The sequence below is a fragment of the Myotis myotis genome, unplaced genomic scaffold (genome assembly GCF_014108235.1).
Source record: "Myotis myotis isolate mMyoMyo1 unplaced genomic scaffold, mMyoMyo1.p scaffold_m19_p_12, whole genome shotgun sequence".
Taxonomy (NCBI): domain Eukaryota; kingdom Metazoa; phylum Chordata; class Mammalia; order Chiroptera; family Vespertilionidae; genus Myotis; species Myotis myotis.
In genome coordinates, this window is record NW_023416316.1 from 46,926,478 (window position 1) to 46,939,162 (window position 12,685).

At 41.0% G+C, this 12,685-nt stretch overlaps 1 protein-coding gene across 7 annotated transcripts in view; it reads left to right on the plus strand.

Moving 5' to 3' along the window:
* SLC1A1 (solute carrier family 1 member 1) overlaps positions 1 to 12,685 on the plus strand; it is a 61,576-nt gene that overhangs the window by 14,497 nt on the left and 34,394 nt on the right. For all 7 annotated transcript variants that reach the window (XM_036331022.1, XM_036331017.1, XM_036331021.1 and 4 more), the window contains exon 2: positions 10,662 to 10,802. In XM_036331022.1, the coding sequence (XP_036186915.1) occupies positions 10,662 to 10,802 (141 nt within the window). The remainder of the gene's footprint in view (positions 1 to 10,661; positions 10,803 to 12,685) is intronic.

Consider the following 12,685-nt stretch of genomic DNA (forward strand, 5'->3'; position numbering starts at 1 on the left):
TTGCTGAAGTGGTGATCAGGTAAAATGGAAAAATAGAGGGGGCAATGTGCAAAGGCCCAGAGACCTGGGTCTTAGCAGAATTGATACGCTGGTGCAGGGCGGGGTTGGACCAAGGAGCTTGGATGCCACTCTGTGATGGGGAATCATTGAAAGGGCTTTAAGTAGTGATTCAACCCGATTTGCATCTTGGGAAGATGGCACTGGCTTTGATATGGAGGACGAATTAGTAGAGACAAGACTGGAAGCAGGAAGAGCTTTAGGAAGTTAATGAAACAGTTTTGGTAAGAAATGAGGTGGACCTGAGCCATGGCAAGTGTCATTGACTGGGAGGGAGAGAGAGAGATTTGAGAGTTGTTTACCCAGTAGAATCAGTGGAATTGGTGACTTCTCAGTATTGTAGACTGGAATGTGACACAGAGTCCTCTAGAATGTCCCCAAAGTGTACCCAGATGGCTTCGTTATCTCAGTTGTGTCACTGATTTCCTGTGGGGCCTCAGGCAAGTTACTTCACTTCCTTGTGCTTCAGTTTTGCACCTGGAAATGAAGTTACCTCACAGAGTTGTTGAAGATCACAGTTAATTATGCTTAGACCAGTACCTGATACATACATAGTCTGCAGCCCTCAATAAAGGTTTGCAATGATAGCACAATTTAGGGAGATAGGAAACTCTTTCAGATCTCTATTTCTATGTAACCAATCACTCCCAAACTTTAGTGGCTTAACATACAATGATCATATTATCCCTTATGGTTCTGAGAGTTGACTGGCTCAGTTAGGCATTTCTCCCTTGGGTTGGTTCTCTTTTGTGATTACAGGGTGACAGCAGCTGGGGCTAGAAGCAGCTAATGTGCATTGCATGACCTACTTGTCTCCTACCTGGAAGACTCAAACTCTGATGTATCTCTCTCTCTCTCTCTCTCTCTCTCTCTCTCTCTCTCTCTCTCTCTCTCTCTCTTTCCCATGTGGTCTCTCCAACAGCAGCTTCAAGGTTGCTGGACTTTTTACACTGAATGTCTCAGGAAGAGAAACCATCAGAAGCTGGCCCTTTCTGACCCAGCCATTGAGCCTCACTTTTGCTCATTCTCTTTATCAAGGCTATCACCAAGGCCCACCCAGGTTTAGGGGAAGGGGACAGAGACTTCATCTCCTGATGGGAGGAGCGTCAAATGATTTGTGAACTTATTTTAAAATCACCAGGGTTAGTTTGGCTCAGTGGATAGAGCATTGGCCTGTGGACTCAAGGGTCCTGGGTTCAATTCTGGTCAAGGGCATGTACCTTGGTTGCGGGCGCATCCCCAGTGGGGAGTGTGCAGGAGGCAGCTGATCAATGTTTCTCTCTCATTGATGTTTCTAACTCTCTATCCCTCTCTCTTCCTCTCTGTAAAAAATCAATAAAATATATTTTAAAAAAATAAAATAAAATCACCAGGGTAACCCAGAAAGAAAAGTCAGAGGTCTTCTAGGGAAAAGAAAGATGTGTTTAATTGGCCCATGTTGTGTCTCATGTTGAAGTACATATCCAGGCAGAGATGCCCTGAAGGTAGTTGGGAGACAGAATGAGGCAAGAGATACAGGTGGAATTGAATCTCTAAGAGCAGATAGGATCGCTCTGGGAGAGTGTGCAGCCCGAGAAGAGGTTGGAATACAAACTCCTTGGGAAAATACATCAATGGAAAGGAGAATGTCCAGTGGCGGGGAGATGGCGAGCTTACTAGTACTCAGCCTTGCTGGGTTCCTCCAGAAATCCATCTTGTTTTACCCCTAGGGTGTTGCAGTCTGAGAATTCTTTCTCTGGGTCCCACCATCTTCTTGACAAAAGAGTTATCTTTCCAGCCAGAGTGGACCCCTGATTGTTCACATCAAGCATCCTTTCCCACATTTCCCACCAGGCTGCTAATTGTCAGACTCCCCAGCCTTCCCTGCAGGCCAGGCAGTCCATGCAGGGAGTACTGGGTTCTGATTACTTCTGTCCTCCTCCCTCCTCCCAGTCAGGTGTTGTCTGAACTAAAAGAGTACTTGAAGTTGTTAGGTAAGTTCCTTCCCTTCAACCACCTCAAAATGACCTTCAGAATTTAAGCCACATTCTTGTAATTGGCCTTCAGTTCCAGATCCTTTTAGAGAACCATTGGTACTAGAGCTAGCCTGGTTCCTCCTTTGTGAATTGCCACAGGAAAGAGAAGGTGACCTGTGAGTCTATGAAAGAGCCAGGTTCCAAATCAGGTATGTCTGTCTGACTTCGGGGCTGAGCCCTTCACCCCAGCCATGCCTCCAAAGACAGAGTGTAAACTTACCCTGAATGGGCCAGAACATTTGGACAATTGAATACAATACACATTAAATGGTTCTTGAGAGATTAAGCACAGGTCTGGTGGGTTTAGTTTGAGGAAACAGGTGTGATAAAACAGGGCTTGCTGCCCTGACCAGTTTGGCTCAACGGATAGAGCGTCGGCCTATGGACTCAAGGGTCCCAGGTTCGATTCCGGTCAAGGGCATGTACCTTGGTTGCGGGCACATCCCCAGTGGGGGGCGTGCAGGAGGCAGCTGATCGATGTTTCTCTCTCATCGATGTTTCTAACTCTCTATCTCTCTCCCCTCCTCTCTGTAAAAAATCAATAAAATATTTAAAAACAAAAAAAACAAAACAGGGCTTGCTGTTGGGACATGGGATAATCAACATGGCTTTATCTGACCTCCTCTTCTCTCTGGAAAACAGATGAGTTAATTACCTGATTCATACTCCCTCTCATCTAAGCTCTGAAATAAACCACTATCATCATCTTACCAAACCTTTCCCTGACCCAATTCATGGATCTTAGATTCTCATTCTCTTGCCTTCTCTCTCTCTCCCTCCTGATGAAATTGGCTTGCAGAGGTAGTTGCTGTGATCTCACAGAGTTTAACAATTGTTTTTTAAGCTTTGAACATTTAAAAATTGAGCCATTTCACACAAAGACCCAAATTCTCAGTTTCTCTTTTAAAAATTCAGACAGTGAGGCCACCCTAGACCCTCATTTCAATGTGACGGTGCTTGGCTGGAACTGTGAGGACCACCACAGACCCCACAGGCCTGGGTCTCACTACTGCCCTGACCCCTAGCCTTGGGCATTTGTAATCTTTGTTGTAAACAGTGAAAATCACTCAAACATATTTAAAATTCACATTTAAGGACAGTGTAGTTCCTCCTTTCTATTTTAGAAAAGGTGACCAAGGAGTTGTTATTTCCTGGGGTGAAAGGTTATTCTTCAGCGCCTGTCTGTGGCTTCTTTCAGATGGAGAAGCCAGCAGTCCCATTCTGTCCCTCAGGGAAGAGTGAAAAACGACAGGTCACTCTTCTTCTCCAGTCACCTTTCAACACTGGTCCCTCCCTTTCCTAGGGACTGCAGAAACCACAGGGAAGGCCCACCCTCCTGCAGGTAGAAAAGGAAGAAGAGGAAGAGAATCTTCTTACTTTACTAGGGGTCCAGTGCACGAATTCATGCACCTTGAAAGGAACTGTGGGCTGTGATGCTGTGGTGGGCATAGGGGCAGGTCTTGGCCCATCCTCCGTGCCTCCGCCTGGCCCCTCCCACCTTGGCCCTGGGTCCTCTGTCTGCTGGCAGCCCCGCTCCCATGCGCTGATGGCACTGGCCCTGCTCACACCCGCTGATGGCATGGAGCAATTGGGGCTGGCACCAGCAGCGGATGCGAGCGGTGGCTGCTGCCCCGATCACCCCTCAGGAGCAGGGGGAGGTAGAGAAGCCCTCAGGGGTGATCGGGGCCGGCGGCCACCACTCATACCCACTGGCAGCACCTAGTGATCAGGACTGGCTCTGGGCACTGGCAGCAGGTGTAAGCAGCGGCTCTGGCGCTGGCAGCAGGTGCAAGTGGGGCCATCACCTGCAGCAGTTGTGAGAAGTAGCTGCCAGCCCGGCTCGCCCCCCAGGAGCAGGGGGAGGTGGAGAAGCCCTGAGGGGCAATTGGGGCCGACAGCCGCCGCCTGCACCCACTGACAGTGCCAAGTAATTGGGGCCAGTGCCAGGTGCCAGCATCAGGTGCAAGCGCTGGGCGGGACCGCAGCGTGCAGGAGCGAAGAATTTTCAGTAACCACCAGAGCCTTGCCCCAATGACAGCAACCAGAGCCCTGCCTTGGTCTGGCGCCCCCCACCACGGCCAATGCCCACCATGTTCCACGCATGCCCCCTGGTGGTCAGCGTGCATCATAGCAACCAGTTGTTCCGGTTGTTCTGCTGTTTTGGTCTATTTGCATATTAGCCTTTTATTATATAGGATAATGAACTCACAGAAAAAGAAACCAAAAAAACAATCCCATTTACCATTGCAACAAAAAAATTAAGATACCTAGGAATAACTTAAATAAGGAGGTAAAAGACCTGTACTCGGAAAACTACAGGATGTTGAAAAAACAGATAAAGGAAGACATAAACAAATGGAAGAATATACTGTGTTCATGGATTGGTAGAATCAACATTATTAAAATGTCCATGCTACCCAAAGCAATGTATAGATTCAATGCAATCCCCATTAAAATACCAATGGCATACTTCACAGACCTAGAACACTCTCCAATAATTCATATGGAATAAAAACCCCAAATAGCCACATCAATCCTGAGAAAGAAGAACAAAGTTTGAAGGATCACAATACCAGATATCAAGCTATATTACAAAACTACTGTTCTCAAAACTGCCTGGTACTGGCACAAAAACAGACATATAGACAAATGGAACAGAACAGTAAGCCCAGCAATCAGCCCAAGCAATTATACTCAATTAATATTTGACAAAGGAGGCAAGAGCATACAATGGAGTCAAGACAGTCTCTTTAATAATAGTGTTGGGAAAATTGGTCAGATACATGCAAAAAAGTGAAACTAGACCACCGACTTACACCATACACAAAAATAAACTCAAAATGATAAAAGACTTAAATGTAAGGTGGGAAACCATAAAAAATATTAGAAGAATCCACAGGCAACAAAATATCAGACAAATGTTGTAGCAATATCTTTACCAATACAGCTCCTTGGACAATGGTAACTAAGAAGAAAATAAACAAATGGGACTACATCAAAATAAAAAGCTTCTGCACAGCAAAAGAACCAATCAACAAAACAATAAGAAAGCCCATTGCATGGAAAAATATATTTGCCAATGTTATCTCCGATAAGGGTCTAATCTCCAAAATTTATAAGGAACTCATACATCTTAACAAAAGGAAGATAAACAATCCCATCAAAAAAAGGGCAAAGGACCTAAATAGACATTTTTCAAAAGTGGACATACTGGTACAGAAGGCCAAGAGACATATGAAAACATGCTCAAAGTCACTAATCATCCAAAAGATGCAAATCAAAACAACAATGAGGTACCATCTCATACCTGTCAGAATGCTTATCATCAACAAATCAACAAATGACAAGTGCTGTCAAGGATGTGGAGAAAAAGGAACCCTTATGCACTGCTGGTGGGAATGCAGACTGGTGCAGCCACTGTGGAAAACAGTATGGAGTTTCCTCAAAACATAAAAAATGGAACTCCCATTTGACTCAGTGATCCCCTTTCTAGTAATATTTCTCAAGAAATCAGAAACACCAATCAGAAAGGATATATGCACCCCTATGTTCATAGCAGCACAATTTACAATAGCTAAGATTTGGAAACAGCCTTAGTGCCCATCAGCAGATGAGTGGATTAGAAAACTGGTACATTTACACAATGGAATACTACACTGCTGTAAAAAAGAAAGAACTCTTAACCATTGACAACACCATGGCTGGACATGGGGAGCATTATGCTAAATGAAATAAGCCAGTTGGAGAAAGATAAATATCACATGATCTCACTCATTTGTGGAATATAATCAACAACATAAACTGATGGACAAAAATAGATTCAGAGACAGAGAAGCATTGATCAGACCATCAACCCTCAGAGGGAAGGCAGGGGAGGGTGGGGGCAGAGGGGTAAGAGATCAACCAAAGGACTTGTATGCATGCATATAAGCACAACCAATGCACACAGACACTAGGGGGGGTGAGGGCATGTGTTGGGGGTGGGGGGGGGGACGGTAGGAGTGGCTGGGGAGAGGTCAATGGGGAAAAAAGGGAGATATATGTAATATTTTAAACAATAAAGAATTATAAAAAAAATTTTTGGAAAATTTAAAAAAAGCTGTTGGTAAAACAAAAAATAACAGTACTGGTATACAAGAAAACATTTATTTGAAGTACTTAGCACAGATTCTGACATATAGTATATACTCAATAATTATTAACCATTTTATTATGATTAACTGCAATAGTATATGGAACATGGACACAATTTCACTTTTCACATATTTAAGTTGATAAAGTTGTAGGTGAATTTTTGCACTTATTATTTCCAGTAGAGCTGTGATAATATTTCTTGTGCAGTAAAAAAAAAAAAAAAAAAAAAAAAAAAAAGCTGTACTGACTCAGAGGCATCTATTTTTGAGCCAGAGTTCATGTAAGAGCTTGCACTGGTAGAACTACTTAGCTCTAAAGAAAATGATGAGAAAAGAGACAGATATTTCATTGGAAGGACAGGATAGAGAGACCGTCTCCCCCTTTCTCCTCCCCCTCCCCCCCCAGTCTATTCAGGGTATACAAGTAGTTATTTGTTGATAACTCTATTTATTCTGTACTTTTTATTTTCTGGTTATCAGCATTAACTTTAGACAAAAAAAGCACATTGTATTTGCTTAATATGTCTAGAATAATGGCATGGCTAGATAACTATTTCAGTGATGGTTAAAAATATTTTTTCCTCTGCCAATAATTCTTGTTTAACCAAGCCAAAATCAATCTGTGGATCATAATACTATTCTGGGACTTTGATTAAAAATCACAGAAGGTTTTAATCTCTTTACTGCAAATATCCTAAAATAGGAGCAATGCTATTTTCATGAATCAAATGCATTTCAACTACTATTCCTGGATTAAATTGTTATAACTATTAAAAAACCATATATAAGAATGAAGGCTGGGTAGGTAGGGCCTGGAAAGTGGCATGAGGGGGTGGTTAAAGGAGTGGATAGGTTCATGAAATCATTACTTGTTCTTTATTTTGATTGCCAGAATTATTACTTGAACAATAATTTTTTTAGCTTTTTTTTTTAACAATTTTTTTATAAACATTGTCAGGGGTGGGGGGGCAGTCATACATTACTTCCAAGATAAGGCTATTGGAGTAACAGTTGTTTGAGACAGACAACATGGACATGAAGAGAGCATCTTCTCTTTTAAGCTTAAATTTTTGAACATGAGCTTAAAGAAGAAATCTCTAGCTCAGGTCTTAATTGCTTTCCTCCCTAGTTTCTCCCTTTCCTGTTTTACCAGTATGCGTAACATTTGGTGTAAAAACTGAAGAAAACTGGCCAGCTCCCTTGGAGCTAATGAGCTGCTCCTATGATCCCATTTTAAAGTTGAGGACACCAAGGCTGAGATGATCACGGCATTTTAGGCATTAAGAGGGGCCTTTGAAGGCATCTAATCCAACCCTTTTGCGCCTACCTCTAATTTGACCACTTGACACCTGGGGAAGGTTAACACCTTGTAAATGGTGGAGGCAGAATTCAAGCCTGTCCTAAAACCATGTTCTTTCCAAGCTGCCTCAGTACCTGCTTGGGATTTTCTTGCCTGTGTTGGAGGAAGGCAGCCCAGAAATCAATTCCTGGTATTTTCGGGGGCTGTAGAGGTCTAGGTACCAATTTTACCTTCGGGCTTCCTTATAGGCCCTGCTGAAGGCCTTCCTTAGAGCAATACTTGATCTTGATCTTCTTCTCTACCTCTGGGAGTGGGTCTGACCTGTGCACCCCCAGACAGACACTTATTCCCAGCATCCTTTAGATTTGGAGACCACTCCATGCTCCTTAATCCAGTCCAAGGTTCTATCTCTGCAATAATTTTTTCAGTAAAAAAAAAGAAAAAAAGAAAAAAGAAGAGAAATACTGGAATACAATTTGTGGTAAGTCAAGCACAAGCTTGAGAGAAAGCTTTCATTACTAAACACAGTAACCTATTTATAGTGTTTGTCACCTTTGGTTGCTTTCAAATGACTCCTTGTGCAGACTCTTTTATCTCTGCCATGAAAACCCATATCTGGCTAAAGGCTGGAAAAGCAAGCACGTTTCCTTCTAACTGCCCTGCATTCATTTGGGGTGGAGATGATTAGAAGCACAGTTAATTGTTAGTAAGATCGGAGCACTTTGGGTTCTTTGCTACTCAACAGAGTGCTTTTGTGGCTGGTTTTTGAGCACAGACACATCTCCTTTATTTTTACATACAGAGCTCTCTTTGACATACAAGCCAGAAATTTACTTGAAGCAACCTAAATAGTATGAGAAAAAAATGTCTGTTTGGTTGGTTTCTTTTTTTAAAACACTGAGCATTGTAGAGTATCCTTACAGCATAATGTAGGTGTGTTCCATATAGAACAGCTGAACGTAAGCAACTTATTAAGGAGGAAGTGAGCACAAAAAGCTTTTTGAATTCACTTAAAATATTTTGAACCCTTGGTGTACCTTAATTACTCAGGAGTCTCTAACACTAGGTTTTGAAATATGAGCCAAATGGGTTTGAGAATAAAGCCTTTTTTTTTTCTGTCTTAGCTACATTTTGGAAAATGTTTACATATACACTGAGTGGCCAGATTATTATGACCACCTGACATTTGTAGGCAAATTAGCTATAATTTTGCACTGAAGTTGCTAGAAGGCCAGACCATTATAAATAGGGAAGCAGGTTGTTTAACATGACAGTAGAAGTGATTTTTTTTTTCTGAAGATATGGGTAAACAACGCAATTTAACAGCCTTTGAACATGAAATATATATATATATATATATATATATATATATATATGTATATGTATATATATATATTTTAAAGTGGCTGATCAGAAATCATTTAAAGTGGCTGATCAGAAATCAGTAATGCATACACAAAATAAAGAGATGAAAGCAAAAGTAAAATATGTGGGAATATAAAATTAAGCTACTAGTAAGAATAATATTACTACACAAATGTATCTTGCGCCGAAACCGGTTTGGCTCAGTGGATGGAGCGTCGGCCTGCGGACTGAGGGGTCCCGGGTTCGATTCCGGTCGGGGGCATGTACCTGGGCTGCGGGCACATCCCCAGTGGGAGATGTGCGGGAGGCGGCTGATCGATGTTTCTCTCCCATCGATGTTTCTAGCTCTCTATCTCTCTCCCTTCCTCTCTGTAAAAAATCAATAAAATATATTTAAAAAAAAATGTATCTTGTGAGGTGCATCTACTTGGTCTACTAATAGGTATGGGAAGTATACCTGAATTTAAATGAAAACTCTAATACTGATTATAATTCACATCTCTTTTCATTGCCCTGGAGTTCTTAACAATGCCCAAACAACTCTAAATTTTCACATTTGTAAATTAGCGTATCCAGTGATATCCTCCTGGAATCTTCTTGCTCCTTAGTCATCTTACCTCCAACTAGCCTGTCATCCTCAGAAGTTGATGCACTAGTCATCCCAGCCCATTTTACTTCTTGGTTTTAAAAAGGGGGGATTCTGAATGGGGTTTGTGGGGAATGGGATGGCGTAGGGCAGTTAGATATTATTGGAACCATTTGGGAGAGGATAAAGAAGACATGTTTAAAATTTGTGATTTTTAGTTACCAAGTCATCACAACAGAAGGATTTCATGTAGATAAGGCAAGCTTTCAGAGAATGTATAACATGTCTTGATAGTAAACGTTCCCCTACTCACATAATAAGCCTAAATGTCCAGGATTAGAAACTTTGTAAAAAGCTCTTGACCAAAAAAACTTGAACACATCATTATCTAAAAAGACCTGAAAAGAATGCAAAGCATTAGAGAACATAATTGTTCAACAATATGGTAAATATGTCAAACCAACAGAATCTTATGTTGCTATTAAAATTATAAAAGTTGCATAAACGGCCAAAGCCGGTTTGGCTCAGTGGATAGAGCGTCAGCCTGTGGACTGAAGGGTCGCAGGTTCGATTCCAGTCAAGGGCATGTACCTGGGTTGCGGGCACATCCCCAGTGGGGGATATGCAGGAGGCAGCTGATCGATGTTTCTCTCTCATCGATGTTTCTAACTATCTCTCTCCCTTCCTCTCTGTAGAAAATCAATAAAATATTTTTTTTTTAAAAAAAGTTGCATAAACGGAAGAGTTTTTTTATAAAAGTTATAAAAAGTAATTATGATAAAATAGAAAATGAAAACAGTTATGTAAACTATAAAATACGTAAGCTATCTAAGCTAGACAAAATATAAGGTTGGTGTGTAAAAACCAAAGTTATACTGTATTGGGTCGACCAAGATGATTATTTTCTTTCTCACAGTATTTTGTGATGTTTTTTCATTATAATAAACATGATTGAAGAAGAAAATAAATTAAAAACAATTTTTCACGTGAAGAATATTTTTTACAGGTTTACCAAATAATGTGTACTTCCCATTCATTAAAATGTGATTTGGTTTTTAAGTCTAAAATTTACAGACTCCTGGGAGATTATCTGAACTTGCCATTAAAATTTGCATTTGGGGGGAGTATTTTTCCATAGAAATTTATACAGAAGAACTCAACAATGTTTTGTTTTTTTCCCTCCCCCCCCCCTTTTTTTTTTTTAGGGATTGGCATAGGAGTCTTGGTTCGAGAATACAGCAAACTCTCTAATCTGGAGAAGTTCTACTTTGCCTTTCCTGGAGAAATCCTAATGAGGATGCTGAAACTCATCATTTTGCCACTAATTGTATCCAGCATGATCACAGGTACCTTAAATTGCTCTTTTCTAATTATGGGAAAAATCAAAATGTATTTGATGTAACATACACACTCTCTCACATACCTTACTTGGAAAGTGTATAATTGCTTGAGTGGAAATATTCCATTATTCACAAAGTGGCATTGCTTTGTGGTACTATCTACCAGAGCTCAAATATTCATACGACCATTTTCAAACATATTATAAATAAAACTCTATCCAGGGCACAAAAGTTTAAAAAAAAAAAAGGCACGTTTTTTCACTGAAATGTCAGCCAGTGTTCTCAGGCGAAATGTGGTTGTCAGTTTTGATTGCGTTTTCCATAGTTCACTCATTTGTTTCCCCACTGCAGCCGTCCTGCCCTCGATCCTCTCAGCAGCTGCCTTCAGGGTCCTCTCCCCCTTCTCCTCACCCACTTGCAATCCTCCACAGAACTCAGAGCCTGCTACATACCTGCCCTGCAAATGGTCCCAGGGTGCCAGCAGCCACATCCTGTGGGACAGGTTCAGTGATAGGTTTGCACCATATTTTAAAAGCCTAGTATTTTTAAATCTAAACTTGTGACGCAGTTAAATTTGGAAATTATTTTTCCCTTACTGATCATTATATTGCAGATTCCCTTTAAAGATCAAGATCCCTTATATAGATGGAAATTAATTTGGTTTACAAAAAATGCTATTTGTCTGGTTCTGGTAAACTTCTCTGTGCATTTCACAGTTTCTTGTACTTACCTTAATTCTGGCAATAAGCAAAATGTGGCATGACAATCTATTAGTGCTGTCAGCTGGACAACCAAGGTTTTATATAACTATGTAATTAGGATTCTTGTTTTTCTATTACAGTTTACATTCCATATTATTTTGTATTAGTTTCAAGTGTACTGGAGTGGTTAGATGGTCTATATTAGGATTCTTGACATGTCCTCTTCTGGAACATTTTTCCCACTGCTACTAAAGAGGCCTGGGATTAACCTATGTAGAGTACTGGACATTGGCTGGGGAAGGAAGGGTGGGTGTCAGGATCCGCTGCATTCAGCAGTTGCATTGCTATAGATTTGGCCATTGAACTTTTCAAATGCCAAACCACCAGACTAGAATCCCTTGGGAGCCTTGTTCCTAAATGGTCTTGGTGTTGTTGGCTTATTACAGATCTGAAGAGAGAGTTTAGTTATTTTTATTTATGAATTTAATTATGTTTTTAAATGCCTGGCTTCAGTTAGGCCCTGCAAGCCGGAGGACCAAGTCAGCAGACCAGTTGTCGGTACCATACAATGTTTGTTTATTTAACTTGAAATTATTATCAGCATTTAAAATTTGGAAGATTTCATGTAAGCATCCAGATTTCTGGCTTCCTTGGTGGGGGGAAAGAGAAGGTAAGACCAGGAAACACTTGAACCTGTGTTCCCACCTACCAACAGTGATCTGGAGCTTAAAGATAGCTAGCTACTCTATGTAGTTGGAGTGAATGTATTTGAGGCTATCAGTTTCCACCATTCCCTATTGCCTAATACCTCATCCACTTCACTCATTTATGTTAATCTCTCCGGCCCCTGTGAGCATTGCTGTTGTGACAACCCTTTAGAATTTTTTTCCATATCAAAGGCTCTTAGTGTTTTCTTAGGCTCCTTTGAAACCATGATGGAAGTTTTGGACTCCCTCCCAAGAAAAATGTTCACCGTTGTACTTACATACTGTATTGTGCATGCAGTTTCACAAAGTTCATAAACCACTTGGTGATCGATACTATTTAAAATTTGTTTCTATGGAGGAAGGTATGGAAGTTGATCCAAATTAGTCAGCAAATCCAAAACTCATGCAGTGAACCAGGCTTTAGAAGATAATACATGTATGAATATACTAGCTGTATAATGTTTGAAAACATGTACTGCTC